Raw genomic sequence first — 27,696 nt, 5'->3', positions numbered from 1 at the left:
ACTGTAAATTTACAGACCGGTTATGTAAACTCTATAGTCCTAGCCTACTTATGTTACTCTTGGAAGAAAAGAAGAAACACAACATCTTTGAATGAAGATGGGCATCCTATATTACACAGAGAGAGAGAGAGAGAGAGACTTTTATAATTTTAGAACAAGAAATGGGCAGCAGTTGCCCTATTACACTATGCAAAAAAATTCAGCCCAAATATTACACTCACCAATTAACAGTCCCACATCCATACTCGGCCGATCATTTTCAAACATCGCCTTGCTGGCACATTTTCTGCTATACAATTTCATTACACACTATTGGTTAATCTATCTATTTACATCAAAAAACCAGTAGACTTGATATTCTGGTGCATTGCTGAAAGCAATCTCCACCAGTCACCCAAAAACAACAAGAGCATGGCCTTCCACCTTTTGTTCTCAAACAGAAGCTTGACCTACAAGCCACATACATTCTGGAAGGCCTCATGCCCGTAAAGTTTTCAACATGTATAACAAGCTTATGAGAGGTTTCATCCTCCTTGTCAATCTTGTGTGTCCACTTTTAATCCCAGGCCAGCCCTGTTGTCATGTTCTCATTTCCCATGTATGGTCCAGTTTTTTTTCTTACGGATGGACTAACAGAACCCTTCTTGGATTTTGAGGACTCTAGCTGATTGGAGAACTTAATTTATCACACTCAACCAATAAGCATCCGTCATCACCCCTGATTAGATGAAGCTTTCAAACTATCATCTGGCAGTGTCCATGAAAGTAAATGCCCGCCAGAATCCCCACTCAGTAATTGCTTCAGGTCACTACTAAGGTGAAGAGCAGTAACTGGATGCTTATGGGACTTTAGCACCCTGTGCAGGACCAACCTGTACTCCGGCACCTTATCACCCAGATTTAACCCGCCCATTCCATTGCTAGTTGACTTGCTTTGAGAAATCTCTTGGTTTGAGCAGTGGACCATTTGCCACACCTTAACAGACCCACTCTGGTGACCAGTCACATACCAGTTTGTGTCCAGCCAATCCGAAAATGTACTACTTGCAACTGACAGAATAGAATCAGAGGGCAGTTGGGATGTGTTAACCACTGCAAGACAGTCCCCATTGATGCTCCAAATGGCAAGCAGAATTCCAGCTGCTGTTACTATCTCCCCATTCAAGTCATTTACATAAATTGCAGATACTGGTGCTGGGAACTGAGGAAGCTGCCTAACAAAAACCAAGGCACTGAGATCCCATATGATGACGGTGCAGTCATCTGATCCACTCACAATGAGCATGTAAGGCTGGCTAACATGTAGGCATGTGATTTTGCCTGTGTGCGCACAAAGTGCCTTCTCCAACTGCAAGCGCAGTAAGGCACGGGGCCCATACTTACTGATTCTCCATACAGAAACTAATCCATCATCAGCCCCAGTAACCAAAATCTGACCATCATGACTAACACCAGCACACTGAATCTGGTCACCACCATGAAGATTTTCATGTGTAGAGAGAAGTCTGTCCTGATCATAGCTCATAAATCTCAAGCTACGATCTGCAAACCCCCATGCAACATATTTTGTATAAGTTCTTGGTTTAAGTAAATTATTTGTTCCTGCTAGAAGAATTTTTTCATGGAAAGTAACAATCTGGGTTATGGAAGATGAGCTTTTACGTATCTCTAGTGCAACAAGATTGGCAGAATGCTTGAGAGGATGAGGAGGAAGCTTTCTATCAACCCTCCTTTTCACATGGGATTTGAAGAATAGTTGCTTTGGTGTCTGCCCAAAGTGATTAATTTGAGCTAAAATGGAGGCTTTCATGGCAGGATCTGTAACAGAGTCTATGTCCACATTCCCTTCATATGTGTAATGATAGAAAACATTCACAGCTTCTTCAGCAGCCTGTCAATTTTACAAGGGAAATTAGGAATTGGAATCAGAGCAAAAAGGAAGGAAAAAATAGATGCCAACCATGGAACATCAGTTCAAAGTGGGGTTAGCATATCGGTTGAGCAGGAAGTTTATTTTCCACCCATCTAGCATGTGGCCTACAGAGATCTTACGAGATCATTAAGAGAAATTTATTGAAAAATAGCATTTAGGGAAAAGATCCTCTTTTTCCTTTTCCTTTTCTTTTTGCTAAAGTGAAAAGATAGACTATATCACATTAAAGCCCTGGCTCAAATAGAACTCAACTATATTTTCATCAAGGGTTCCATCTTAATTAATTTAAGCATTAAAGCCTGAGTGGTTCTACAAAAAGCAAGCAAAGCAATTGATACAAGGTTTACATTCCTTCCGATATCTTTTACTATATCACTATTGACAGTTTTTACTTGGGGGTGTGTGTGTGTGTGTGTGTGTGTGTGTATTATAATATAATATAAAAATGATATCTTGGCAATCAAACAAGGAACAAAAGCAAACTCCAACAAGAATTTAGAAAGGGGAAAATTAAAGATACTTAATTAGATGAGGTTAATTATTAGGCTGCAAGATCTGGTAGAAAGAATTTATTAACACATGATTACAAACCTCGCATGAACTAAAATTCATTTAAAAAAAATGATTAATAAGTCATTTAATAACTTCAGAAATTGAAGTGTCATAATGTGAAAAAAAAAAAAAATAAAATAAAAAATAAAAACCCCATATAAAAACAACTACGCTCTTAATTTAATGGCAATATGAGTGGTAATGAATCTAAATACCAACCTTCCCTCTCTGCTTATATCCAAAGATGAGATCTATCCAATGATGCAAATTTTCTGAAACATAATCAGATTCCAGTGCTTCCCTATGCTTCCTGATAAACTCTCTTACACTGCCTTTGGCCCATGGAGGTAAGACAACATCACCAACCTAGAAAAAACACCCCATAATGATCAATTTTCAAAGAAGGCATAAAGTTCATTAGAAAGACTTTTTTTTTTTTTTTGGAGTCAGCAGTGGACCCAGAATTGGGCTACTGGGCTGACACCAAGTTAATAAGTGATTCAGTTCCCTTTGAAAGTTAATCTATCCCAAGGGGGTGCCTTTCTAATATTATATGACAGCCAGCAGTCTTAGCATTATTCAATATAATACATGAACAGAAACAATAAAATCTGCACCAAGGCCCCTACAAGAAAATTGTGGGTCCACTGTGAACTAGCAGATCATAAAACAAAGAATTATAGCAGTCAAATATTTGTCCAATGAAGAAATTCAACCTTCTCTCCAGATTGTTTCTCTCCCAAGTCCAGATTGAATCGATTTTCGAGGAATTCTGGCATGTAGAAAAATTCTGGAATCAGTTCCTTCACATCTGATGTATTGCCCTTCCCAGCTGCACTTAACCAGGTATCTCTAACACTGTTAAAAAGACGATCAGCATGGTCAAACTGGCCACCCTGAAGCTTTTGATTCTCAGTACTGAATGGTGGCAAGCGTAGAAGATAGAAAAGCACTATTCCAGCACTAGAATAATGAGAACCATAGTGAAATTTTGGAACCTCTGGATCATCCCAGCTCTCATATCTGACATAGCAAAAACAAATCTCAAAAAATATAATAAAAAACAGAAGATACTATAATATGAAATGAAATAAAATAACTGGATGACTTGCAAACAAACACACGAGAATGGAAACAGTGCTACTGCGATGTGCTGCAGACTAAAATTATCCATAAAGCCAAGAACTTGGAAAACAGAAATTGTTTTTTGTTTTTTTGATAACATAGGGAAAACAGAAATTATTTTTTAGAATTAAAAAAGGAAACTCCACGAAAAAATGAATATAAATGAGAATAAAATCATAGTGGTATGTTATAAACAACTGACCTCTTCCTAAATTCCTCTTCCCCTTCAGGTGTCTGACAACCCATTGGTTTTTCAAGTCGACGAAATGTTTTTGGATCTGACAAGTCCAGATTTTCACTCTCATAATCTGCAAGAACCCATGGAAACACTGGATATTGGGTAAGATCACTGTATCCACGTCCCGCCAAGGTGTTGAGATGCATTAGGTACTGAAAATTGCTAATTTCTCCATTTTGCCACCTTTTTGAAAAGGATTTAGCCACTATTTTAAAAAGGAGGCTACTCTCATTGCTTTCTTGCTTTGTTGATCCAGAAATGGTTGTGTCCAACCTGACAGGCAAGGGAGAGAAGTAGAAAGTTCAAAATCATGGCAAAGGATTCAGAAGATTAAGGTAGAAGCAGCTAAGCATGATAAGCATTATAGTACAAGTAACTCAAGAATGAATATATATATCACCAACCACAATGTGAAATTATTTAAAAAAGAAAGAATAGAAGGTTATTAAAGCTTATAGAAACCCTAGGAACATTCAAACAGATCCACTCTTAATAGTAGTCATGGGAATTGCACTCCATAAACTCAAGTAGGTTTACCTCTTCATTGCAATTGAATCACTATATGTTTAGAAGTGCAATAAACTACCACAAGAACGAAGGTGATTACAGAATGTAGACCAGAGATTACCAGCCCTTCCATCAATTCAGGTAAGCAGATCTCAATTGACATCATGAAGCACACTGGGAGACAGTAGTAAAGCATTTATGGTTAAATCATTTTATGCATGTTTCTGCTTTAAGTGGAGGTCTGTGATGCCAATGAGCTATAGTTCAATTGACACTTCCTCCACCGATAATGATGGGATGGAAGGTGAGGTTGTGGGTTCAAGGCCCACTGGGTGTGTATGTGTAACTCACCAATAAAAAATAAAAAATAAAAAAAGGTGGAGGTCTGTGATTGGTTAGTAATTTGGAAGAGGAAAAGAGGTGTGGCTAGGATAGCAGTACTTTAGTATGCAAGATGTGGAGAAGGATACCTACGCTTAAACTCAAGATGATGCTCCTTAGACATTTTCTGATTATGTGTTTGATGTAGACAGACCACAATTTTAAGTGGTCTGAATAATTCATAGGGTGATCTAAACCTCCATAAAAGATTCTATTAATATTATTTTATATTTTCTTCTACTGTAATCAGCTAAATCATATAAATGCAGGCTGAGAGCAAAAATGCTCAACTATCATTTAGGCTAATTTGCCCTTTCAATTGATGTGTATTCCAATACCCACCACTATAAAGCATTTCATAATAAGATTTAAACTTTCAAGATTCCGTGTTATTAATGAAAGCTTGACACAAGCGAGGAAGGCACATCTTTAAATCACCAGTTTACATTCAATTATGGAAATATCGCACAGGGAGCCCTAGAGAAAACCAGTTGATTCATATGAAAGAAAATGAATCAGGAAGCAAGCATACATAAAATATAACAGGACTTGTCAAGTGCCATTGTAATGGCACCTATAAAATGTGAATGCCAGAGCCTGTAAGAAATGAACTAAGAGCAGGACTCAATGTCACCTCATGAATGGCCTCTTGGCAGGAAGCCAACATACTACCCTATATCACCATTTGACACCATGATGCCAATAAAAGGCTAAATGGAATCTAGTATTACATACAAATGTACATAATCAAATCCAACATTTTATGTTGTTAAGTTTAAATGCTATACATCTTCAAAGATATAGACCACCAGTTAAAGCACAGAGATTCATAAATATCAGGTTAAGCACAAGATACTTCAAACATTAGATTAGAAAAGGAATATGTAAATGCATGTCAAAGAAGCCTAATTTCAATTATTTGAGAGCAGGTAGGAATATCAATGGCTGGCAGATTTAAGGAAAATAAGCAGGAACACAATGCTACCATGAAACAAAAACAAAAAAGGCAAGGAAAAAACAAAGGAGCCAGTAGGGAGTATATTTTGTACATGCTGTTTCGAGGAAGATTCATGGCAACTAGATTTTTGAAAACTTCTTCTCTCTCTTTTTTGTGGAACACCAGCAGATCATTACATCCATCCATGCTAAATATCTCAACAGCAACAGGACGCAGCTGGTAATCACGTTTCAAAAGCTCATGAACACTATTAAGCTTCCACATATGCCAAGGGTGAGGTAGATTACCACTAGTGCATACTTTCTCCTTTCCCCATGCACCACCATTGTAGGCCCATGCCCTTCCCCCAACACATGACTTAACTGTTGTGCCCCAAGACGAAGTTGATTTGGACTGGAAATCCATACTGCCAGTAAAATCTTTCTTCACACCCAAAGCTTGATCAATAACAGATAGTTCATCTTCACATTCCTTCTCGCAAATGCACCCAGAGTTATCGATATAGAAATTCTCAATTACATATAAACAGAATTCCCCTATCAGAAATATACCATCATGTTTGTCAAGACCTACAACCCGTTCACAGTTGTATCTGAATCGTATCTTTTCAAGAGGTTCCAGATAAGGTCTGATTAGGTATTCTCCATTATCATTCAGTTCCTTATCTGGTTTGTCCTCAGTAACTTTGATATCATCAATTCTTGCAGAAGAGGATTGCCTTGGAGATCCTAGTTCAGATCTTTCATGTATGCTCTCTCCTATTGGAAGAGAAACGGAACTAGATTTGACCCCAGATTCAAGAGCAGAATGCAGGCTTGCTTCATTCATACTACTAGCTCTGTCATCATTCCATCCATTACTAACAGAAGCTTCATCTTTAATATCACCTGATTCTTTGAAAAATGATTGATCATACAGCTCACCATCAATTTCATTCTGCCTGGCACCATCGGTCAGGAGGGGAAAAAATGATTCAGAATCAATATCAGAAGCATCAGGTCCACTCTCTTGTTTTCCTTTGTACAGCTCTGCTTGCCCTACTTCAAACTGGCCATCAAGAACACTTTGGATGGTATCAATTTTCAATTTGCAAGGCTCAAGCTTTTTGCGCATCCTATATGGACCCTCAATGGGACAAAGCTGCCATTCAGGCTCTTCAGTCATAGCGGATTTACGCATTGGGAATATTCCACGCTCATGTACAAGTTGTTGGAGAAGGGTTTGCCACTCACTTTCAGCATGAAGAACCCACCCGTATTTATCTTGACGGACAACTCTCAGCTCAGTAGACATTGCATCACGAACCAATTCCAGTGCGTATCTCCGTTCATTTACCTGTTCCCAGTGTTTCAGGTCCAATTTTGAAGTTTCTCGAGATCTTCTTCCCATCTCCCTCTTACGACGACCTTCCATGCCTTTTATTCTCACTCCAGGAAATTTTGCTGATCCAGCAATATACTGCACCCACATAATTGCAGCACATTGCTCCAGTACTTTATTCACAATTTGTTCACTACTCTGAAGCCACTCAAAAAAGTAAGGTAATGGCCCAGTCAATAATTTGTCAAACCCATCGTGTAGTACGTCCAGTTGCTGTCCTTGGTTTGGTTTTGAAACAAGCAGGTCTTCTAGTGCAGCCCTGCGATGCACCAGGAGATATTTGACAACATCAACTGCCAAATTCTGTACATTTTGCCTTTGATCACAGAGAAGAGATATTAAATTCACACAAAGACAGCAATTTAGATCTGTATCAATATTGCTGGGACAAAATATAATCCGTCTGTGAGCAACCAATAACTGTAAGACCGTGCAGATATCAGTTCCTGAATCATCTTGCGAAAAATTTGGGGATAATCTCTTCTTAGGCTCAATTAGCAGACCCAAGCATGAAACAAGATCATCTTCTCCAATGGTGATCAAGAATGATGGGAGGAAACAGTACAATATCATACGATTTGTATTTTTAAGAATTGAATGAATATAAGCATCAAGTTGTCTGCTTCCTCTTGCAATTGATAAAAGACCCTTTCCAGTTGGAGCTACTTCTTCAATTCGTCCATCTTTGTTTGCCAATTGCAACATAGATAACAAGAACTCCAGAGTTTTCAGTACACCAGCAGGGTGAGGAAAAGCACCCATATATACACGATCCACTATCATCCAGCATAATGCATCTAAGTTCAAGGACCAGCGACTCTTGTCCAGCTTTTTCTGATTTTCCTCATCATCACGCAAGAGACGCCTTTCAAGGAAGTTCATCAGTCTACTAAGGCACAAACCCTGGAAGGCTAACACACATTCTGCGTCAACATATAGAGGAACACTTTCCAAGATGCTTTCTATAGACAGAGATGCTTTTATTTGCTCTGTCACAATATCAGAAAGAACTTCTGCCACAAAATCTAAAACAGCAGTTGCCCCAGCAGAACAAGGACCGCCACCATAGCCAGAATCATCAATTTCAAGAATAAGCTTTGGACTGACAGCAAAGAAGGAATTTGCAGTAGACGGCCCTTGAGTACTGGACTTGAAGTCAGACGATGGATCAAGTTCACCGGCAGACACAGAGGACTCCATGGAAGGAGTGGCAAGTAAGGCAGCTTTGGGTGCATTATGGCTAGCACTTCCCAGCCAAGATGTCAATGCAAGAACTGGAGATGAAGAGGGTGTGAGTGGGAGTCTAGAATTAGATTTCTCTGATAAAATTGGAGAATCAAGCATAGTAAGAGATGCAGAACTCTGAGAATCTGGCACTTGAATGGAATCCAGAGTGCCTTTAACATCACGGAAGCTAAATCCATTTGTGCTAGAGGTGGCAGACATCTGGTCAACAATATCACCATCTAAGCTCTGAGCAGCTTGGCCATCTTCTTGGACTGATTTATTCAATTCCTGTTGGGATGAAGATGTATTGACTTCTGCTTTATCATCAGCCATATAGTTTGGAGGCACAATCATATCTTCAGAACTTGTACTTACCTGTCCTTGAGGGAAACTTCCAAGGCTAATTGAAGTTTTAGCAGACTGCTCCTGCTCATGAGTCATGCTCGTGAATGTATTTTGTGAGCTACTACTATCATCAGAATCATTCAAGTTTTTATCTTCTGTCTTAACAGAGAGTTCTTTTGCTCTCTTCACAGCATAAGCAGCCCTATAAGACACAAAAATAAATAAATAAATAAATAAATTACTTAGATTCAGGAAATTAAAATAAAAAATCTCCAAAAACCTTAGGGCAAAAAATAAAGGCAACACATATTCCTAGGTTTAAAAATTTTCAGCTAAAAGTTAAAAAATAAAAATAAATAAAAGGTCTAACCTAACACAAGAAAAATAAAGGTCAATGCAACTTTCAAGAAATTCAGCCCTTCTGCAGACAGCACAAAATGGGAGGCACATTTTTGCCAGATCAACCATGAATCTCAGGACTGAAGTTGCTGCCGCAGGGGCTGCTGCTTCCCCACCCATTAAGCGTGCTGCATATGTCTTATGCATCAGTGCTTCACCCTGAAGCTCTCCAGCCATGTCTGCATTTTCCTCCACAAGCTCTGCCACAAGGCCAGCACCAACCTGGGAAAGATTACCGGTTTGGTGGGCAAGCATTGACTGCATGCTCAACCTATCAAATGTAGATTTAGCCATAGCAATCACAGATTCCAACAATTCCACAAATTTCAATTCCACATGACTTCCATCACTTGGCATAAGGGCATGAAAGTCTAGCATGCGAACTTCGGGCAATCTAGGATAAACTGGCTTTCCAAATATCAGACAGAACAAAATGTAATATATATCCGGCGAATCATAGAAACTTGGAAGCACTCGAGCCAAACCTTGATAACCTCCACTAGTGCGAAATTTTAGAGAAAAGGTAGGTGAAGAAGTAAGACAGACACCAAGAAGAGTCATGATCCATCTCATACTGGTAGGGTGGACAGCTTCATCAAGAAAATATGTAATTAGTTTGGATGAAACAATCTTATGCCACTGCTCAAGCAACTCTTCTGATTTGATGGTTACTTGTAGATCAATAAGCATTTCCAGCAGCATGTTTCTCACAATTACATGCTTCCCCATTGACTCTCGCATGATTGGATGCCTTGGTGTCAGCTCAGGTGGATCAAATGTCATAACCACAAACCTAACTACATGCTCCAGTTCAGAAGCCAGAAAACCGTCTTCTAAAATGACCCCAAGCAATACAACCAACTTTTCCAAAACAGGAACTTCAACATCACCCCGCTGCAGAGTCACAAGTAAATGCTGAACAAGATTAATTTGACGCAGAACTGTAAGATTATGATTCCTGTACCAGTGCATAGACACTAGATGCTCAAGAAAGGCCAGCAGTGAAATTTGAATTGAAACAGGGGCTGTTACCCACAATGTCCAATCCAACAAGACATGCTCAACCATATCTGCGTTTGACAACACAATGCAATTTGAAGTTTCAGCGGTAATATCACCATTTTCTAGCTCTGAAATATGACTAAATGAATCTTTTGGGGCAGAAAAATCATCCATGTCTCCATGAGATCCAACTGAAGAAAATTCATCACGGAACTTTGATAAATTAAGATCCTCAAAACTACTTTCCTGAACAGTTGCAGCAGGTGACACAGTAGTTTGAGTATTTTCCAACTTCTTTGGTTCAGAAAATGAAGCTTCGCATGCAGCAATTTGAAAAAATATCTCAAGAGATTGCATGTCAAATAATGACATTCTACGACGCAGAAAGAGAGCGAGCAAATGGTATCCCCTGCATGTTTGCATTTCTCTTACATTATGGGAATTCTGATGAAGTGCACAGGCAAGTAATGTAAGGGCCATGTGCAGCATATCCCTAGTTTCAGCAGCTTCAATTAGGGCCAAGACAACAGTCATCCCACCAACAGGGTGGATGGTATCACCAATCACACATTGTCTACAGACGTAGATATCCCCATGAAGACGTCCAAACCGCGGTATACCTACAAAGTCCAAAATAACAATAAAGGAGATAATAAAGGAGAACAAAGGAAAAACTTTAAAATGTGCATGATTCCACTTTCATTCCATAAATTTGATGCTCACAGGATGTGAAGAGTTAATTGGATCACATACCCCCAATAGGAGAAGCAGCTGCTGACATAGGATCGACTAGATTAAGCATTGACATAGTCCCTGATGCTCGAATGGATTCAGTACATGTCCCATCAAATGCAAATATAAGTTTCTTTCCAGAGAGCTGTAAAGAGAGGTTTCCTATTCTCTCCAAATCCCAAACAACCCCACTGCCATCTGCCTTGGAGTCCTTTAGCTTGCTAGAACTGTCAAGCCTCTGCATATTTGAGGCCAAGGTCAAGTCCACCTCTAATGAATCTAAGATGGCCATACTTCCACCACCACAAGCCTGGTTAGGGACAAATTGCAGAAGATCTGTGTCTTGGAAGAGCCCTTGATATCCTCTACCAAGAATGTACATGAAACAAATACAACCTGGTGTGAGCACCTCCTCAAAAAGAAAGCACGAGCGGAGTTTCCAGGTCAAGTCACTAACTCTTGCACAAGAAGCCGGAGTCCCAATAGTTACCTGCAAAGGTTTTCCTACTGGAGATGGAGAGTAACCTAGCTTTCCTGTGTGTCTCAGCTTTCCATTAAGATACACATAAGCAACACTAGCTTGAAACAGCCCAGCAAGAGCATTTGGTTTGTTGTGGACAACTGCAAGGTGATGCCACCTGCCTTCCTCAAGTTCTAGTCCAGAAAAAGACAAGGAGCAAGAGTTGCTAGTTGCAAGAGTTAGAACACCATCCTCATGAAGATAAAGTTCAGCATAGAATGTGCTTTCATTATTTGCTGCACCAACAGAAAATATCCGAAGAAGATGGTGCTCAAGTTGCTGTGCAGTAGAGCCATTCCTCCTCTTAGCAGGGCCAGCTCTGGATGGTTCTGTTTCCTTTACTTGTGATTTCAAAAAATTTCGAAACTGAAACCAACAAACAAACGAATAACCAGCTGCTGGAGGCCATGATCTTTCTCCTAGAGAAACCTGAACAGAAGCATGGCCAGTCTTGCTCATATCCATCTCCACAAACGGCGCCAGAGAAACATTTTCTGAAGCCATATCTTCCATGAGAATCAATTTCTCCATCATTTCAACAAGTACATGACCAGAATTCTTCAGCCTCATTTGCAGAACATATCTAATAAGCATTCGGAGTTCTGATGCTGATAATCTATTACCAAAAGTACAAATCTTGTTATTTGAAAATAAGGACACATAATGCAAACAGGGATGAACGGATAAATTTATTTCATGACATGACCATAATTCTTACCTATATGCCCCAAGAACTTCCACAATCTTCAAAGCATAAGAGAGCAATGGAGATGATCCCAAAAGAAAGGGATGAATTGTCTCTAGTAAAAGTTCAACACAACCTAAATATACAAAGCAAATAATAAGAAACTAGTTACCATTCAAGCAAAGCAAAACAAATACACTAAACGATCTATTTCGCACCTATTGAAGTAAGGGTTTCCTGATTGAAGGAGCCAGCACGAGCAAGCTTATCAATAAGACTTAGCACTTCTAGCTGCACCTTGGGAGTAAAGCGCAACAATGAACAGATAAGAACTCTAACAGCACCAGCATTATAGACCCGTTCCTTATCAGGATGAAAAGAACCTGATGGAGTCATTAAAAGAAAACTTGATGACTCATTTTCAAGCACATCAGATGACATGGCATTCTCTGATGCCAAGAATGGTGGAAGCACAATTTCAAGAGCAAGTTCCAGCAACAACTGTATGACTTGCTTTTCACACTCCACACAAAGTAAGCCTGACTCAGATAGAAGATCAAAGAAAGTTTGGGATGATATAATTGTATGCAATTTTGTTCTATTAACAGCATTATCACAAACTCCAGCTGTCACAACCCTCAACAAGTATGTAAACACCTTGATGTAAACCTCTAAAGAAGATTGATCAATGTGCTCTCCATCACTTTGGAAACTATGGAGTGTGGTGAGCAGAAGAGAAAACCCAGTGGCTTCACCAAAGACTCGCTGAGCAGAATTATTTACTCCCAGAATGCGCCACAGGATTCCCATAGTGTCACATTTTGCATCATTATGAAGCCTGTATTGAGATCCCGAAACACTGGTAACCATTCCACTTTTTAGAATTTCAACAATTGCACCTAATTCTTCAGGATGAGCCTGGACAAAATGAGAACTTAGTAACATCTTGATGATATTGAGTACAAAAAATATAGCACAATCATGTGACTTATAATTTACACTGAAGAACATAAATGGTTGCTATGACATTCATTATAATATTTGAGCGCTCATCTTGAGCCCACCAGTTTTCATTGAGGGGGAAAAAAAAACTTATGGATCAGAAAATAATTTTACAGGTAAATTAAGTATAATTCTAACAAGTAAATCTATCCGAATTTGAAGCTGACAAACAGTGTAAATCTAGGATTTCACAAACCTGTGTTGCATCTTCAATAATCAGACATGACAATATCCTCAGAACTCCTGGGCGATGTATATCAGACACAAGAAAAGGTAGAACAGTTGTTACACCATTAGCTGAACGGAATGACAGTTGATTGTTTTCAGCTTTCTTTAATAAAGATACCATACAATCCCATGCAACAGAAACTGTACCATCAACTTCAAAAATAGGACACTTCCCTGAACCAGATTCCATTAGCTTCGGCGAAGTAATAATTACATCCTTACTGTCCAAATGTTTCTTGAAGCCGCTTGAGCCAGATTTTCTATCAGACTGATTAAAATTACCAATATGTTGGTCTGGACCCAAAAAATGCTTGTGCTGCTTCAGATCATCTAACAGAACTTCCAGCACACCAACTTCTCGCAGGACTTTTTGGTACTGTTGGTCAAAGGATAAAAGCTTTACAAAAAATGCAAGTATCGTCTGCTTTAATTCTGAAGTAATTGGTTGCTGCAATAAGCAGCAAAGTGAAAGCAATTCTTGCTCAGGAACGCAATTCACAACAGTCACAGCATATTCAAGAATTTTCAAGATTATCTCTTGAAAAGATGGAGGAAAATCAGCCATATTCAGGATAAAAAGTGGAACAGTACGTAACTGCTGACACAGCTTGTAGTTCTCAAGATGACTTGAGAATATTTTAAACATTCTATTTAACACTTCTGCCTGCAACTCCCTGCTGTTTGCTTTGAGGAAAATGTCTTGCAGCATCTGGACTGCTTCGAGGTCTTTAACTTTATAATTGTCCTTGTCCCAAACTTCATCAGCAATGCGGTCAGAAGAAGATGTACAGCTTCTGCTATGGTCACCAGTCTTGGTATGAGAAGACTTAGAACCTTTGCCACCAGAAGATCCTTTATATTCCTTAGGACCAGTCTGAGCTAAATTAACAAGAACATCAAGCAACCTAGAGAGTGTAAGTGAAAGATGTTGGGTCGAGGGGTCCTCTTTTCCTGTGGAATCCAGTCTTTCTACTTCAACCAGTGCAAGGGAACCATCTGAAGCAAAATTTCGGTCAGAAGATTGGGAATAAATAGACAGGGAGCCCTGACTTTCTGGAATTCTGGAAAGAGTTAAGGCAAACTGCACAAGGAATTGATAACCATGTGCATTATGTATATCCTCCCTCAGCCTGACACCACCGGCCTCTACAAATCAAAATTGCATTTAATAAGCCCCAATACAGAACACTAAACAAATTTATATCTGTAAAAATAATATAACCAGAACAACCAATAAAAAAGTTCAGATTGTAAGATCAAAATATTTTAATGCATCATCAAAACCCTTATCAATTGCTTTTCTACAAGCCACAAAGGAAACACAATGTGTGAATTACCAGGTTTATATGACAATTCCACACATTCAAGTAACAACTCCACAATGCCTATAGTATAGGCAGAATCGCCACTGTCAGGACTGAAATCTTTAACCGCCATTAAAAGAACTTTTATCTGCACATGAAAATGGCATATAAGCTAGTGAAATATTTCATAGGATGAAGAAGCCAAACAGACTATTATAAACATAAATCAATAAAGAAAGAAAAAGTTCTGGTTGGAAGAAGCTATGACCCAAAGGTATTTCCCATGTGCATGCCTTGACATCAGAGGCATAAGCCAAAGAGCCGTTTTTATAAACCATATTTGATCCTTTCACCTCTTTTATGGGCTAACATGGATGTCCAAGGCTCTTAGAGTAACTGCCTCGTCCCCCAGGTGAACATAGCTTTCACTAATTGAAGCATATAAATAACAGCAGTAAACAATGTAATTCAAAGCATGGATTGTTACAGTTAGGCAAACATGAAAAAGTACGTAGCACGCACTTCGTCCCAGGATGAGAACTGAAAATGTGACAAGTAAACACAACCATATTTCTTCAATTAATACAAAACAATTGATAGAGACATTAAACTTACAAAATGAGGAAATAAAAATTTCAGAGAAAGCCAAAAATAACAAGCAATCCAAAATTGTGGATCACTAGCATGTGTATTGCTAACATTAAAGTACACAATGGTATTATTGGTTGCTTAATTGAATTTAGCAACAACAAAAAAAAAATCATAAATAACATATTTTGGAAATACATAGTAGAATAATCATTGAACATTGTACTTATTTTCAAGAATTTCCTATCAATATAATGGAAGTAAAGTTGAAATTTTAAAATCGTTGCCCCCCACACCACCCAACTAAAAAAAAGAGCTTTAAAACAATCAGCTGAATGCAAATTCCTGAACTAAAGGTCAAAACTTGTAGAACCAAAAAAAATAATGTGTGCATGCGTACACACATGTATAACCAGTGACTTTGCATCATCCAAAATATGAGGGGGGGAGTTGGAGGTCAAGGGATAGATGCATCAAGAATATTAGCAATAATGGCATACCAGATGATGCTTGCGAATATATTTGGCTGTGCTACCATTGTCATTGACCAGAAGAAGACCAAGTATCTGTTACAATGATTGAAAATAAAAATGGCATAATTCAACTATCAAGTCATAAAGCTTATTTGAAATTGTTAGTGCAGGTAATCTTTCTATGTTACTCTGACTGAATATATAGCTGGACATGTACAGTTCATTTACCTGCATAGCATGTCTATGAAGCTGTATGTTGTGTAGCGGAACAAGTCCTTCCTTGAATCGAACAAAGACTGTCAAAGACCCATTGGCAACCATCTCAAAGAGCAACTGAAGTGACTCATCTTCAATCAAACTCTGTGCTGCTGAAGGGTGGTTTGCCAATGCTTTCATGACATGCACAACACTTCCCTCTACCTGTATGAATAAGGATTAGTCAATTGTTTACCAGATTTTTACCATCATAAGTTTCTCAAGAACAAATATCATGAGTAATACAGCTAGATGCAGAACCAAATTAAATTTAAAAGAACCAAGGTGCATGTCACTACCTCTGGCAATGTCCCATTTATTCAGCAGTTAGTGAAGTACATGCTTAATAGGTTTGGACTAAGTGCCTGTTCGGTACAGCTTATTTTTCAGCTTTTTCATAATGGGTTTGTTTGAAAAGGTTGTAACAAGAAAAAAAGTGAAGTTTAAAAATGTGTGGTTTCAAAAAGAGTTACCAAACGGGCACTATGGCCACTTACAAAAGAACTAAGCAATAACATCCAAGCAGGTTTTAGTCCCATGTCAGTACAAGAATGTTAACAGAACTGCAACGCAGAGGTATTAATCCGCTATTTAGTAAAGTTAAAAGTTCATTGATCAATACGTAAATGTAATATTTTTAGCATAAGTATATATATATATATATATATAGAGAGAGAGAGAGAGAGAGAGAGAGAGAGAGAGAGATTAGATTTGATGCATTCAGTAGAAGAAAACCTTCAGCAAGGATTGTACACTCTGCAAGTGCTTTTTATTACAGATCAACTCAAGTACAAAAAAATTTTAAGTTATAAATTTAGCTCCTTCATCGTTATAATCTGCAAATGCAATATGTCACAAAAGGAAGTTTCTTATTTTTTCACTGGATCTGGTCATTTAGGAAGTGATTTGATTCTAACCATTCTAAACATTAAGGGAACAAACTACTCCACAATAAGTGCATACAGAAACAAAACAGTGACATAAATTGATGACATAAAGCTATGTGTCCCAAGCTTACGGAAAGGAACATATTTCAGCTTATTAATTTTCGAGAAGGAAAGAAATATTGGCATGGGTAGCAAATCATGTGCTGAGGATAAAGAGGGTTTAGAGCACATGCACCGATTATTTAGGAAAGACCAATTCCTAGGTTGCTAATGAATTTATCCACGCACATGGTTACTTTAGAATTACTTAGGAAGCAGTATAGCCCATAATTTAGGAACAAAACATGAGGCAAATATTCAATTAAAAATTACGGATTACCTAATTGTATTCAACATTATGAATGGTCAAACATTTTATATTCTTTATTGGTAAGTTATACACACATCCAATGGGTCTCGAATCCACAACCTCGTCCTCCATTGTACTCATACAAAGGAAGGAGGTGCCACCATTTGAGCTTATTAAAATATTGACATAAAAATGAAACTTCAACTGAAAAGTAATGAGCTGATTTCTCTAAACTTCACATATTGAATGAGATTCAGGGGATGATGGGTCTTGTTATTCTATTTACCAATAACAAGGTGATTTTTATAAGCACAAATAAGGTTGACCCATGCATACAGAGTTAAGTTCAAACTACATTTGGTTTAACTTTTAGTTAATGTTACACTATCCAGAATCTTTTTATTGGCTAAGATTTTGCCAAACCTAACATTGGATTATAGGTTCCCCCCATACCCATCCTGCTCATCAAATATCAAGAAAATCAGATATTCAGAACAATCTCATCTATAAATTGTTCAAATATTTTATGTTTTTTAAAATATTCTAAATGGATGAATTTATGGATTTGATAGTAAATGAGATCCAATGTATATAAATTTGGTGTGAATGATATGTATGTAAATAACATTTGATCAAATAGTGAGATGGACAAAATATTAATCTAATGTAAAGCTATTATGCAGTTCACTCTTGTTAAAAGTTAAGAGCAAGTGTAACTTGAACCTAACATCCATAGAAATGTGCATGTGTGTGTGTGTGAGAGAGAGAGAGAGAGAGAGATACCTCAAGGCGGCGGACTTTCCCAACACCACTATCATAATCTTTTACTGCTGGCAGTAGTCCTTCATGATCAGCAGGCTTTTGCGTTTGACTGGTCTCTGAAGGATCCAGAAGGGCATTGAGTATATGAATGAGACAGCATAATATGCCCGAATCAAGGAGAGATTGCTTATCGACAGGCTGCATCCATGAAAATTGTTCAAAAAGCTTAACAAAGGGATCAAATAGACATAAGATAAGAATGCCTAATGCATGCACATCTATGTATCATCCAAACAATCATTTTTTACTATTCAATGCATGGTAATCAGTTTCAAAACTTAGAGAATATCATTAGAGACCACATCATCTAACAAAACAGAATACAGATATTCATGATATGGAAAAAAAAATATGAAGTAAAACCTCGACAATAATGATTATTTTAATCTACCAAAGATTAAGGAAATATACCCCAGATACAAGGATCTCAATTGCAGTTAATAAATTTGAACCAGGACTGACTCCATCCTGCACAAAAGTATAGATAACATGAAATAAAGAAACCAATCACTGGGAAAATAATCAGCATTCTGAAACAGACATGTGACAGACAAACCTTCGTGACTTCTGAAAAAAACTTTAACACCTTAGCCACATCCAAAGATCTTGTTTTGCTGATGATTTTTAACTTTTCAATATCTGTTACAAATGCTCTTCCCACAACAAAAGAGAAAATGTGTGTTTCAACTAACCTGTGATTCATTCAAACTTTCAAAGTCAGTTAACAAGCCCAATATAAAAAAGAGTAGACATAATCAGAGAAAAGAGCCCAAAAGTTTTCCAGTCACTTGAAAATAAGAAATTAGACCCACTTTTCGTGTGAACTATCAGAGCAAATACCTTTTCTTTTCTTTTTATCAGTAGAGCAAATACCATATTCCAGAGAATAAAACCGTAATCCATAGTAGATTCAAGGAAAATTATCTTTTATGGGAGAATAAAGTATGTATGACATTTTCTCATCCAAAAGTTACATACCCACCTAGTGGTTCTTAAACCCATGACCTCACCTTTCACCTTGCTCTTACAAGGGGAAGGAGAGGAGGTACAATTGGGCTAGAGCTATATGATTGCATAAAAGAATGATAGGTGCAATACAGAAAATTAAATAAGGTGGAACTGTATGCATACATGGTAAGTAACTGAGCTACATTAGTATGCTGCTTGACTAATCTACAAAAAACATCTATAGTCAAATTCAAGGACGCTTCTTTCTCCTGCACAGATGATGAAAAACCCATTATTAAATCATTTCAGTTCAAGTATAAAAAGCTAGAAAGATGGAAAATAGAAGAGTAGCAGAAATATAAACAAATTTATAGACAGGCAACCTTTTCCGAGCCTGATGACCGAAACTCTTCCCAATATCTCTTGAAGTCCAATTCCAGTTCATGTTGATCTCTGCTTTCATAGGAGAAAAGAAAAATCAAAAAGAATATCAAGGATATCATGTTTACCTCTGATTTCACATTTGAAAATGTCATCCTGGTGTCTGACAGCATATTAAAATACTAAGCAATAAAAAAAAATAGAAAATAGCTATACTTTTAACCACTTTTTTCTTCAATCCATACCTCAAGTGGATGAAGTGTGAAAGTGGAAGGTTACCCATACCAAAAAATTATTATATTTAGGGTACATCTAACAGCCAGAAGATACAAACAAACAGCAATGACAACCAAAAGCCATATTATAAATTAAGTTCACCATAATAATCGATATACAGTCATAAGAACAACTGGACAAGTATGACCTTATGATTAGACCACCTTTTTTTGTTTTTTTTTTTTTTGGGGGGGGGGGGGGTGATTATATCCTATGTCATCAGATATGCAGAGGGTGAAGCATTTTACTGAAACCTGATACTTAGCCACCCTAACATTGAAATGATCCAACACCAGAAACATCTGAATCAGGAATATACTGAAGAAATTTGATAGTGAATGAAATAATTATTCTTGGATGGAATACATTTCATTTTAGGCCAAATGACCCCGATGAATCCAATTCCTCCAAACTCAAGCATGTCTAAGGATTTGATCCCAAGACCACCTACATGGGAACAAAGCTAGTTAACCATTAAGTTTTCTTGAAAAGAATGCTTTTTTGAGAGATAAACGAAAACTCTTGTTAGGTTGTTTTGGTTGAAGAATTCTCCTTTTCCAAAATCCAAATGAGGCCACATAGAGTGTAAGATAATTTATACTTATCCAAAAAATAAAAGAGTAAGAAAATTTATTACATTTTGACTTATCCTTGTAATTCCATAGATATATTCAAGTATTTTATTCCTTGTACAGCCATATTTTTCATTATATAGCATACCATCATTTCATTTCTCATGGCCTCAACTCACATTCCTTTGGCATTACTCTTATTCTACTAGAGTCTTCACCCAACAAATCTGTCTTACTAGGACAGTTTTGACTCTGTATTACACACAACCAAACCACTATATTTATCTCATGCATCTCAATAGGTGCTATTTCTAAAGCTTTCAACATCACACAGGCAGATTTTTTTTCTCTCTCTTTAACTATGGATACCACTAATCCATCTCAACATTCTCATCTCAAATAATGGAATTCTTTTAATCAAAAATCCAGGTACACCAGGAGTGTACATGGGTAGCAGTACATCAAACTCTTAAATTACAAAGATCAACTTTCAATGCCATATTATTAAGCAATCTCGATGATATAAGCTTATTATAAAGTTTTCATTTGAATTTTATTGGAATTTGATTATCACACAACACTCCAAGAGTCTCTTCTCCAATTCATTCATTTTTATCTGAATTAATAAGCATGTAAATCTCTTCCTTTGGTGATGTTAGAATAATGGTTAAAAGATTAAATTCATTATTTCCTAACAGCTTAAGCTTTTGGAACAAACGGTAAGATTTAATCATTGTATCAAAGCAAGTAAAATTGATTCTTGAGGTCAAGCCTTGTCTTAGACTCTAACTTAAAAATCCCGCATGTTGGGCCCCACTTATTAAGGGGGATTATAGGCCGACAAGTGAAGGAGAGAGTTTGAATAATGGTTAAAGGATTAAATTCACCTCTTCCTAACAGCTTAAACTTTTAGAACAATTGGTAATATTTTATTAGGCAAATCACAGTAGGTCACATAATGGGAAATAGCCCTCTCTTTTCCCTCCCCTCCATGAGTGAAACCCTAGACCTCACCTTTGCAACAGGGAAGAGATACCACTTGGACATAGAGGATGGTAGTTCAGTTGGCCTTTTGCTTACATGTAATCAATATAAGATGTATCCAACAATCACTAATGGGTTTCTCCCAAGTCATCAAGTAAAATTTCTCACTTTCTACAAACAAAAGTCCATCTTGCATATTCTAATAGCCCCATCATCCGAAAAATGTAATATTTAAAAAAAAAACAAATTATAGTTTGCCTTAAATGTGCCATCATTATACAATTCAACTCAACTCAACCAACATTGACTGCAATACCCTTGACATTTCACTATCAAATTAAAATGTGTTTTCTACAAACAATTGCTAGCCAAAGCTGATACCTCGTATTATAAGCTAGAGGGGCACCCAAACCAACAAATACTGATATGAGATGGACGCGAACCTCTCCCCCCCCCCCCCCACACACACACACACAAAAAAGGCTTATTATATGTGAAAAGTTCACTTTCATATCCTCCAAATGACCAATTTCTTGTACACAACCATCCTACATACCCTTGATCACATCAACCAGCCAAGCTGATACCTCTTTCTTTTTTAAAACACACCCCATTTGTATAGAAATATTAGTTCTAAGTCAATCAACACGATTTCAACAGATGAGTAGCAGCATTATCAACTATTGAATATGATCCCAATAGATGGTGATATATAAATGGCTGAAGCCCAGCCTAGAGCCATTGCATAGAAAAGAAATTTCATTGAAGATAAAAAAAAAGACACGGATTTCAGAAGACGCGAACATGCCAACAGCATAAAATTCAAAACCAGTTCCCTTTTACAAAGCTGAAGCTAATTGAGTTGTTGGAAGTTAAAGGATGAAATCTTAGAATGTAGTCACTACCAACTATTAACAATAAAAACAGATAGGAAATGAGTCCACCAGCTAACTTTAATCCTAAAGAATACCAATGCTCCTTCCAAAGTGAGTGCCACATCATGAATTGAGCACAACAACACCATCAGCATCCAAGAGGCCAATATCAAATCACAAAACCTACGGAACTCGAATCTATGTACCCATTCAATAGTTAACACGCACGCGCGTGCCCAGTGTGTCTTGAACTCATCGGCCTATTTAACAGTTAATTAAGCATCAAACTCACCTTGGTTTTAGTCAACAAGTATCAAACAAGAGCTCACCTACTCAGAAAAAATCACAAAAACCACCAAATGACTTCAAAAAACACACACACACATATACAAATCACTCTCCTTATTAATTCTCAACCATAAAACCTAACTAGTTTTCACCATATAAAGCCTCAAAACCAACACATCAGAAAATTCAACACAATCAACGCAATGCAGCTCTAAACTAAACACCATTTCATCAAAAATCAAATCCAAATTAACCAATACCAAAGAGAGAAAGAGAATCGAACCTCGAAGGAGACGACAACGACGAGTCTCGCCACCGAGCATTGTGATCATCACCACCAGCTCCCGCCGCCGCCGCCGCTGACGACGAAGAAGACGACGCAGGCGATGGAGATGAAGAAGAAGAAGTAGCAGACGATGGAGATTGAGTTAAACCGACCTTCTCTTTGATATCCTTAAGCAATGTAACCCATTTCATTGCTTTCTTCCCTTTCGATCTCTGAAACATGTGCGCCTCTCTCTCTCATCCGCCGATTTGATTTTCAGATCCGAAACCCTTCCAGAACAATCCAGAAGGATCTCTCTCCCTCTTCTTCCAGCTCCAGAAGTTTCGAAATCCAAAAAAATTTAAATTATATATAACAAAACCAGCTGCAAAAATCAAATGTGTTCAATTTGAAAAATCGAAATCAGCTGGCGGCGAGATCTACGATTTTCAAATTTTTTCTCTTACTGATTTGTATTTTTCGAATTTACTTTTTTGTGGAAAGTGTTTTTTTTTTTTTTTTTTTGGTTTTGTTTCTTTTCCGAGTAAGGAGGAGAAATGAACGGAAACGCGGAGTAGCGAACTTTTGTTGAAGAAAAACGGAAAGGAAAGGAAATTGAAATTTGAGAGAGAGAAAAAAAATATAAATAAAAATAAGAGCTTCTCTCTCTACAATGTCTTTGTTGTTGCTGTTGCTGTCTCTGTAGCTCTGTGCTTTGGTTTCGGACGGCCTCACCGCGCCTTGTTTCTCGCTCTAATATGTATAATATCCTTCCTTTCTCTTTCTCTTTCGCTCTCTCTCTTTATCTACCAGTATATTTTCTCTCTCTAGACCATGCCACGTCAGAGTGGGATCCACCTCTGAGATTTCTCCACGTGTCCCTTCGAGATTTACGCTCACTGCGTGAGAGGACTTTCTTCTTCTTTTTTTATTTTTATTTTTATTTTTTGGGAAGTCTTTATTCTTAATGGAATGACGTGAAGGCCGCTTAAGAGGTTTAATTGGTCTTCTGCGATTATGTGTAAAACAGCAATATCGAAGCCGTTTAATAAGACCATGTTGCTTCTACTTGCATCAATGAATTAATATTTTATTTATAATTAAATATTTGTTTATAATAAATATCTGTTTATTTTGATACAGTAGTTTGTACCCTTTAATGACCGATGTAACCCTTTGCTCATTCCCTAATGACAAAGGTATGCCTCACGTAGCTTTCTTTTAAAATGAGGAAAAATATCTATACGGACTGGATTGCTTTTGCTTTTTATTTAGAGAGTGATAAATTGGAATTTAATAATTATCTTTGGATTACAGAAATGGGTGACCTTTTCTTTTTTAGACACAATAAAAGAATGACTTTTTTTTTTAATCATGAAAATGATGACTTTTAATTTCTTTATTTCTCATCCAAAGAAGAAAGAAAAATCCCTATATACTACCGTATTTGAAAAGACACCGTATGCGTGTTGATAATTGTACACAACAGTACTGGGTACACTATTACAACGCTATTACATTGCAAGAGTAATAATTTTTTTTTTTTTTTCAGAAAAGGGTAATACATTGTATGGATACCCTGAATTCAAACAATATGTCTTGGACTTTTTGACCGTTATTGTATTCCATCAGTACCTCAAACTCGTGGAAATTGTGAAACGCCAACTTGAATTTAGATAAACATCACACAAACTTCTTTGGCCGAGGATGTTTGATGAAAATGTAGGCCAACTGATCATCAGAGGAAACAAAAAGTATATTACAACAGGTGGTGGTTATTCAGCCAAAAAAAAAAACAGGCGATGATTTTGTTCATGAAAAACGTCATTGTGGACAATTTAAGTTGCACTTAACTTGTCACAATGAGGTAGTGTGAGTGTGTGACATACATAGGAGAGAAAATGAGGTTTTAAAATCTTGTAGAAGCCATTGGTTATGAGGCGGTGTGGCAAACACACAAGAGAGAGAGAGCCGGGTTTAAATTATTTTTTACTAATTAGTTACTATTTTCTTGTGTTATTGGCAAATTGTGCTTCTTGTGGCCTGCAACTTTGGTCCTTTCACAAGAGGCCTTAAAATTCATGGAATTTTCATATTTATTTTCCTAGAGGTGGGATCAAAGAGACATTTCACCATGCAAAAAGAACTTTATTTATTGCCAATTTTCTCATGCAAGTCCATTATTGTTTAGAGATAATTATAACATGTTGCTAATCCCGTAACTCGAACCATTTCCCTCATAGACCGCTAAACACTTTATATATGGGGAGGTGCCAATTCAACTACAAAATCTTTGACAAGTCCATTATTGTTTAGATGGCTTAAAGAAGCAGCAATTTGCCCACACTAAGGAAGTTTTTGTTATTTAGTAAATATTCAAAACTGAAATGTATAGAAAAGTTTAGTGGTTTAGTATTCTATTCTATCATCAAGTATGAAGGTCCTTTCTTCTATTTGTCTCATCACATTGTAAACATTATAAAAGAATTATTGGCACAGGACGTGCAACACACACCTTATTGGTTATTGCTATAATAACAAGAGTTAGTACTCACTACTAATATTATTATAAAACAAGTGAATGAATAATGGGTGTGACTGCCTATTTTATATCATTAGCAATAATGATTTACTTCAAGAGTTTCCTTATATATATATATATATATATATATAATATCAATTCTTACAACAATTGGGGAGAGAGATTTGAACTCTAATATATATATATATATATATATTTAAAGTTAAAGCTGAGAGAAAATATAATTAGAATCCAAATTAGATTTCAATTGTGAATTAATTTGGTGTTATGTGTTCACTTAAGTTTTTTTTAAGAGTAATGCTATAGACACAAACTATTTTACAACATTTTTACAAATTACTGATGTGGTAAATTCTTACTAGTTTTAATATGGGTCTATCACTAAAATCACATTTTTACTTACAATGTACTATTTGGAAAATGCTAAAGCCACACCAGAAATTTGTAAAAATGTTGTCAAATAGTTTGTATCTGTAGCATTACTTTTTTTTTTAATCTCTGTGTAAAGTGAGTTAATGAATACAAAATACTAAGAGCCAATATTAATGAACTAAAATAAAAATAAAAAACAACAACAACAACAACAAAAGAACAAACAAAATCAATCATATATCTACTTAGCGAAAATCATCACATGATTCTATCTTATTCAAAATTAGAATAAAAATAATTATAAGTAGTATTCAACTTAGGCATGATTTTTAACATGTATCATATATTCATATATATATATATAGGTTTTACTAACGTATATGCTATGGGAATATGTTAGTAAACCATTTTAATAAACTTTTATGGGAAAATAAAAAAAGTAACTAACTATTTGGACAGCTTTTTCGATTTTTCATAAAAGTTTTCTTAAAATTAATGATTAATGTGTGTCCTAAGGGCATATATTAACCGAACCCTATATACTAATAGTCTAATATTAATGATTTATAAAAAAAAAATTATCATATATCTACTTAGCAAAAATCAATACACAAGAAGAATTATCACAAGTTCTATCTTATTAAAAATTAGAATAAAAAAATAAAAAAAAATTATAAATAGTATTAAACTTAGGCATGATTTTTAACATGTATCAAATTACAATTATTTTTTCCTAATAATTTGATTACTTATGTATATTGTAAGGACACGATTTGGTGACGAACCTAAACAGTATTGGGTTCGTACGTAAAAGGCCCAGACAATATGATTTGTAGAGCGTGGGTGTAAAGAGCTAGATTAACTGTGGTAACCTCCAAGATTTTCTCTCAAGCCCATACCATGTTTTCCTTCTCTTTTGTTGGTATAATCAACGTCTTTTCTTAAGTCCCTAGTGTTACTCTCTCTCCCTTTCTTCTTCCTTCTTTCTCTTCAGTTTTATGTGTGTTCTCCTTTTTTTCTCGATCCCCTTCTTCATGTTCCTCTTTTAGTTTATATACTCCCCTTCGCGATCCATCTTCACCGAACACGTGTAGATTGTGTCTTTCTTTCTGTCCCATCTGGCGCCTCTTGGAACTTCCTATGGGCAGCTGTAAGGCTGCTTCCCTACTGCTCAGGTATCACCTCCACATTAATGCGGCCAGAGAGTTGGTTGAGAGGTCATTAATGCGGAGGCAGCTTAAAGATATATCTCTTTCATCTTTAGTCGGCTACTCTACCCCTTGAGCCTACTTCTGAGATCTGATCGTGGTGAACCACGTCCTGATCGTCTTCGGACGCGATCGTCCTCGGAGCATACTGCCGAGGAGCATGGCGTCCTCGGACGGGTGCACGACCTCGGATGGGCCACTGGCCCAACAATCCTCAACCAATTCTGGTGCTATATTTTTATGATAAAAAATTTGTTTATTTTTAAATGCATTCATGCATATGCATGAAATACAAGCATAGTTTTTTTATTAGGTGCTAATTTGTGGTTAAGATTGCATATTTCTAAACATGTGTTTCAATGTTGCTTTATTTCTGATTTATATCATAAAATGGAAATTTGCTACTTAAACAAAATAATAATAATAAGAAAACTAACTGAATATGATTTTTTTTTTAGCCGGATCTACTGAATTGGAATTGGCTACTTATTAAACAGCAAGAATATCTCCCTCAGATTATTGTCCAAGCACAAGCCATCAACAATCTATGAAGCTGAAGTAAATTTGGTGAATATATAGGAGTCTGACAGCAAACCTAAAAGGTAAGCAAAATGAAGGGAAAATTACACTTTCCATTTTTTTTTTTCTGTTTCATAAAATAATAGATTTAGAATTACGTATGGGGGATTCCTGTTAAAAATATAGATAGTAGGTTGTGAATTTGTGATATGGAAGAAGGGAAGTGTTTGTGTTTTATGGCTTATAGTTATAAGTTATAACCTTAAAGAAATCTAACACCAACAACTATTTTTGGTGGTAAGTAATACAAACATTAACCATTAAAATAATGAAGGGTTCTAATTATTTCAACTAGTAAAATTTAGGTTCAACTCTCATATGCACCAAAAATCAATTAATGTCACATGTTCAAATCTATTGGGAAGTAATACAAACATTAACCATTAAAATAATGAAGGGTTCTAATTATTTCAACTAGTAAAATTTAGGTTCAACTCTCATATGCACCAAAAATCAATTAATGTCACATGTTCAAATCTATTGTATTTAAAAAAAATAATAATGAAATAATGGC

The 27,696-nt window shown here is 36.6% G+C and overlaps 1 protein-coding gene across 2 annotated transcripts; it reads right to left on the bottom strand.

Annotated features, from left to right (window-relative positions):
• Positions 1-117: 117 nt before the first annotated feature.
• On the bottom strand, positions 118-23,255 carry LOC115970937 (protein SPIRRIG-like). Of its 2 annotated transcripts, XM_031090576.1 has the most exons (20): positions 22,500-23,255; positions 19,224-19,293; positions 19,024-19,109; positions 18,449-18,584; positions 18,304-18,360; positions 17,854-18,030; positions 15,808-15,999; positions 15,607-15,672; positions 14,552-14,666; positions 13,183-14,360; positions 12,203-12,902; positions 12,018-12,120; positions 10,801-11,915; positions 9,017-10,667; positions 8,677-8,848; positions 5,786-8,589; positions 3,813-4,121; positions 3,202-3,508; positions 2,705-2,851; positions 118-1,891 (listed from the first exon to the last, which is right to left on the bottom strand). In XM_031090576.1, exons 1-20 carry the CDS (start codon positions 22,721-22,723, stop codon positions 713-715), a joined length of 10,788 nt encoding a protein of 3,595 aa, XP_030946436.1. In that variant the 5' UTR covers positions 22,724-23,255; the 3' UTR covers positions 118-712. The 2 variants fall into 2 exon arrangements, with proteins under 2 accessions (XP_030946436.1, XP_030946435.1); XM_031090575.1 differs by having other exon boundaries at positions 5,786-8,848.
• Positions 23,256-27,696: the final 4,441 nt, after the last annotated feature.

The sequence above is a fragment of the Quercus lobata genome, chromosome 12 (assembly GCF_001633185.2).
Source record: "Quercus lobata isolate SW786 chromosome 12, ValleyOak3.0 Primary Assembly, whole genome shotgun sequence".
Classification (NCBI taxonomy): Eukaryota; Viridiplantae; Streptophyta; class Magnoliopsida; order Fagales; family Fagaceae; genus Quercus; species Quercus lobata.
This window is presented reverse-complemented; position numbering and strand designations above follow the sequence as displayed.

Coding starts and splice junctions, on each gene's coding strand:
- LOC115970937 (XM_031090575.1), bottom strand. CDS start 22,723: ATGTTTCAGAGATCGAAAGGGAAGAAAGCAATGAAATGGGTTACATTG. Junction 18,585..19,023: donor GTAGCTCAGTTACTTACCAT/GTATGCATACAG, acceptor AATGAATCACAG/GTTAGTTGAAACACACATTT. Junction 14,361..14,551: donor GGAATTGTCATATAAACCTG/GTAATTCACACA, acceptor TTTGATTTGTAG/AGGCCGGTGGTGTCAGGCTG.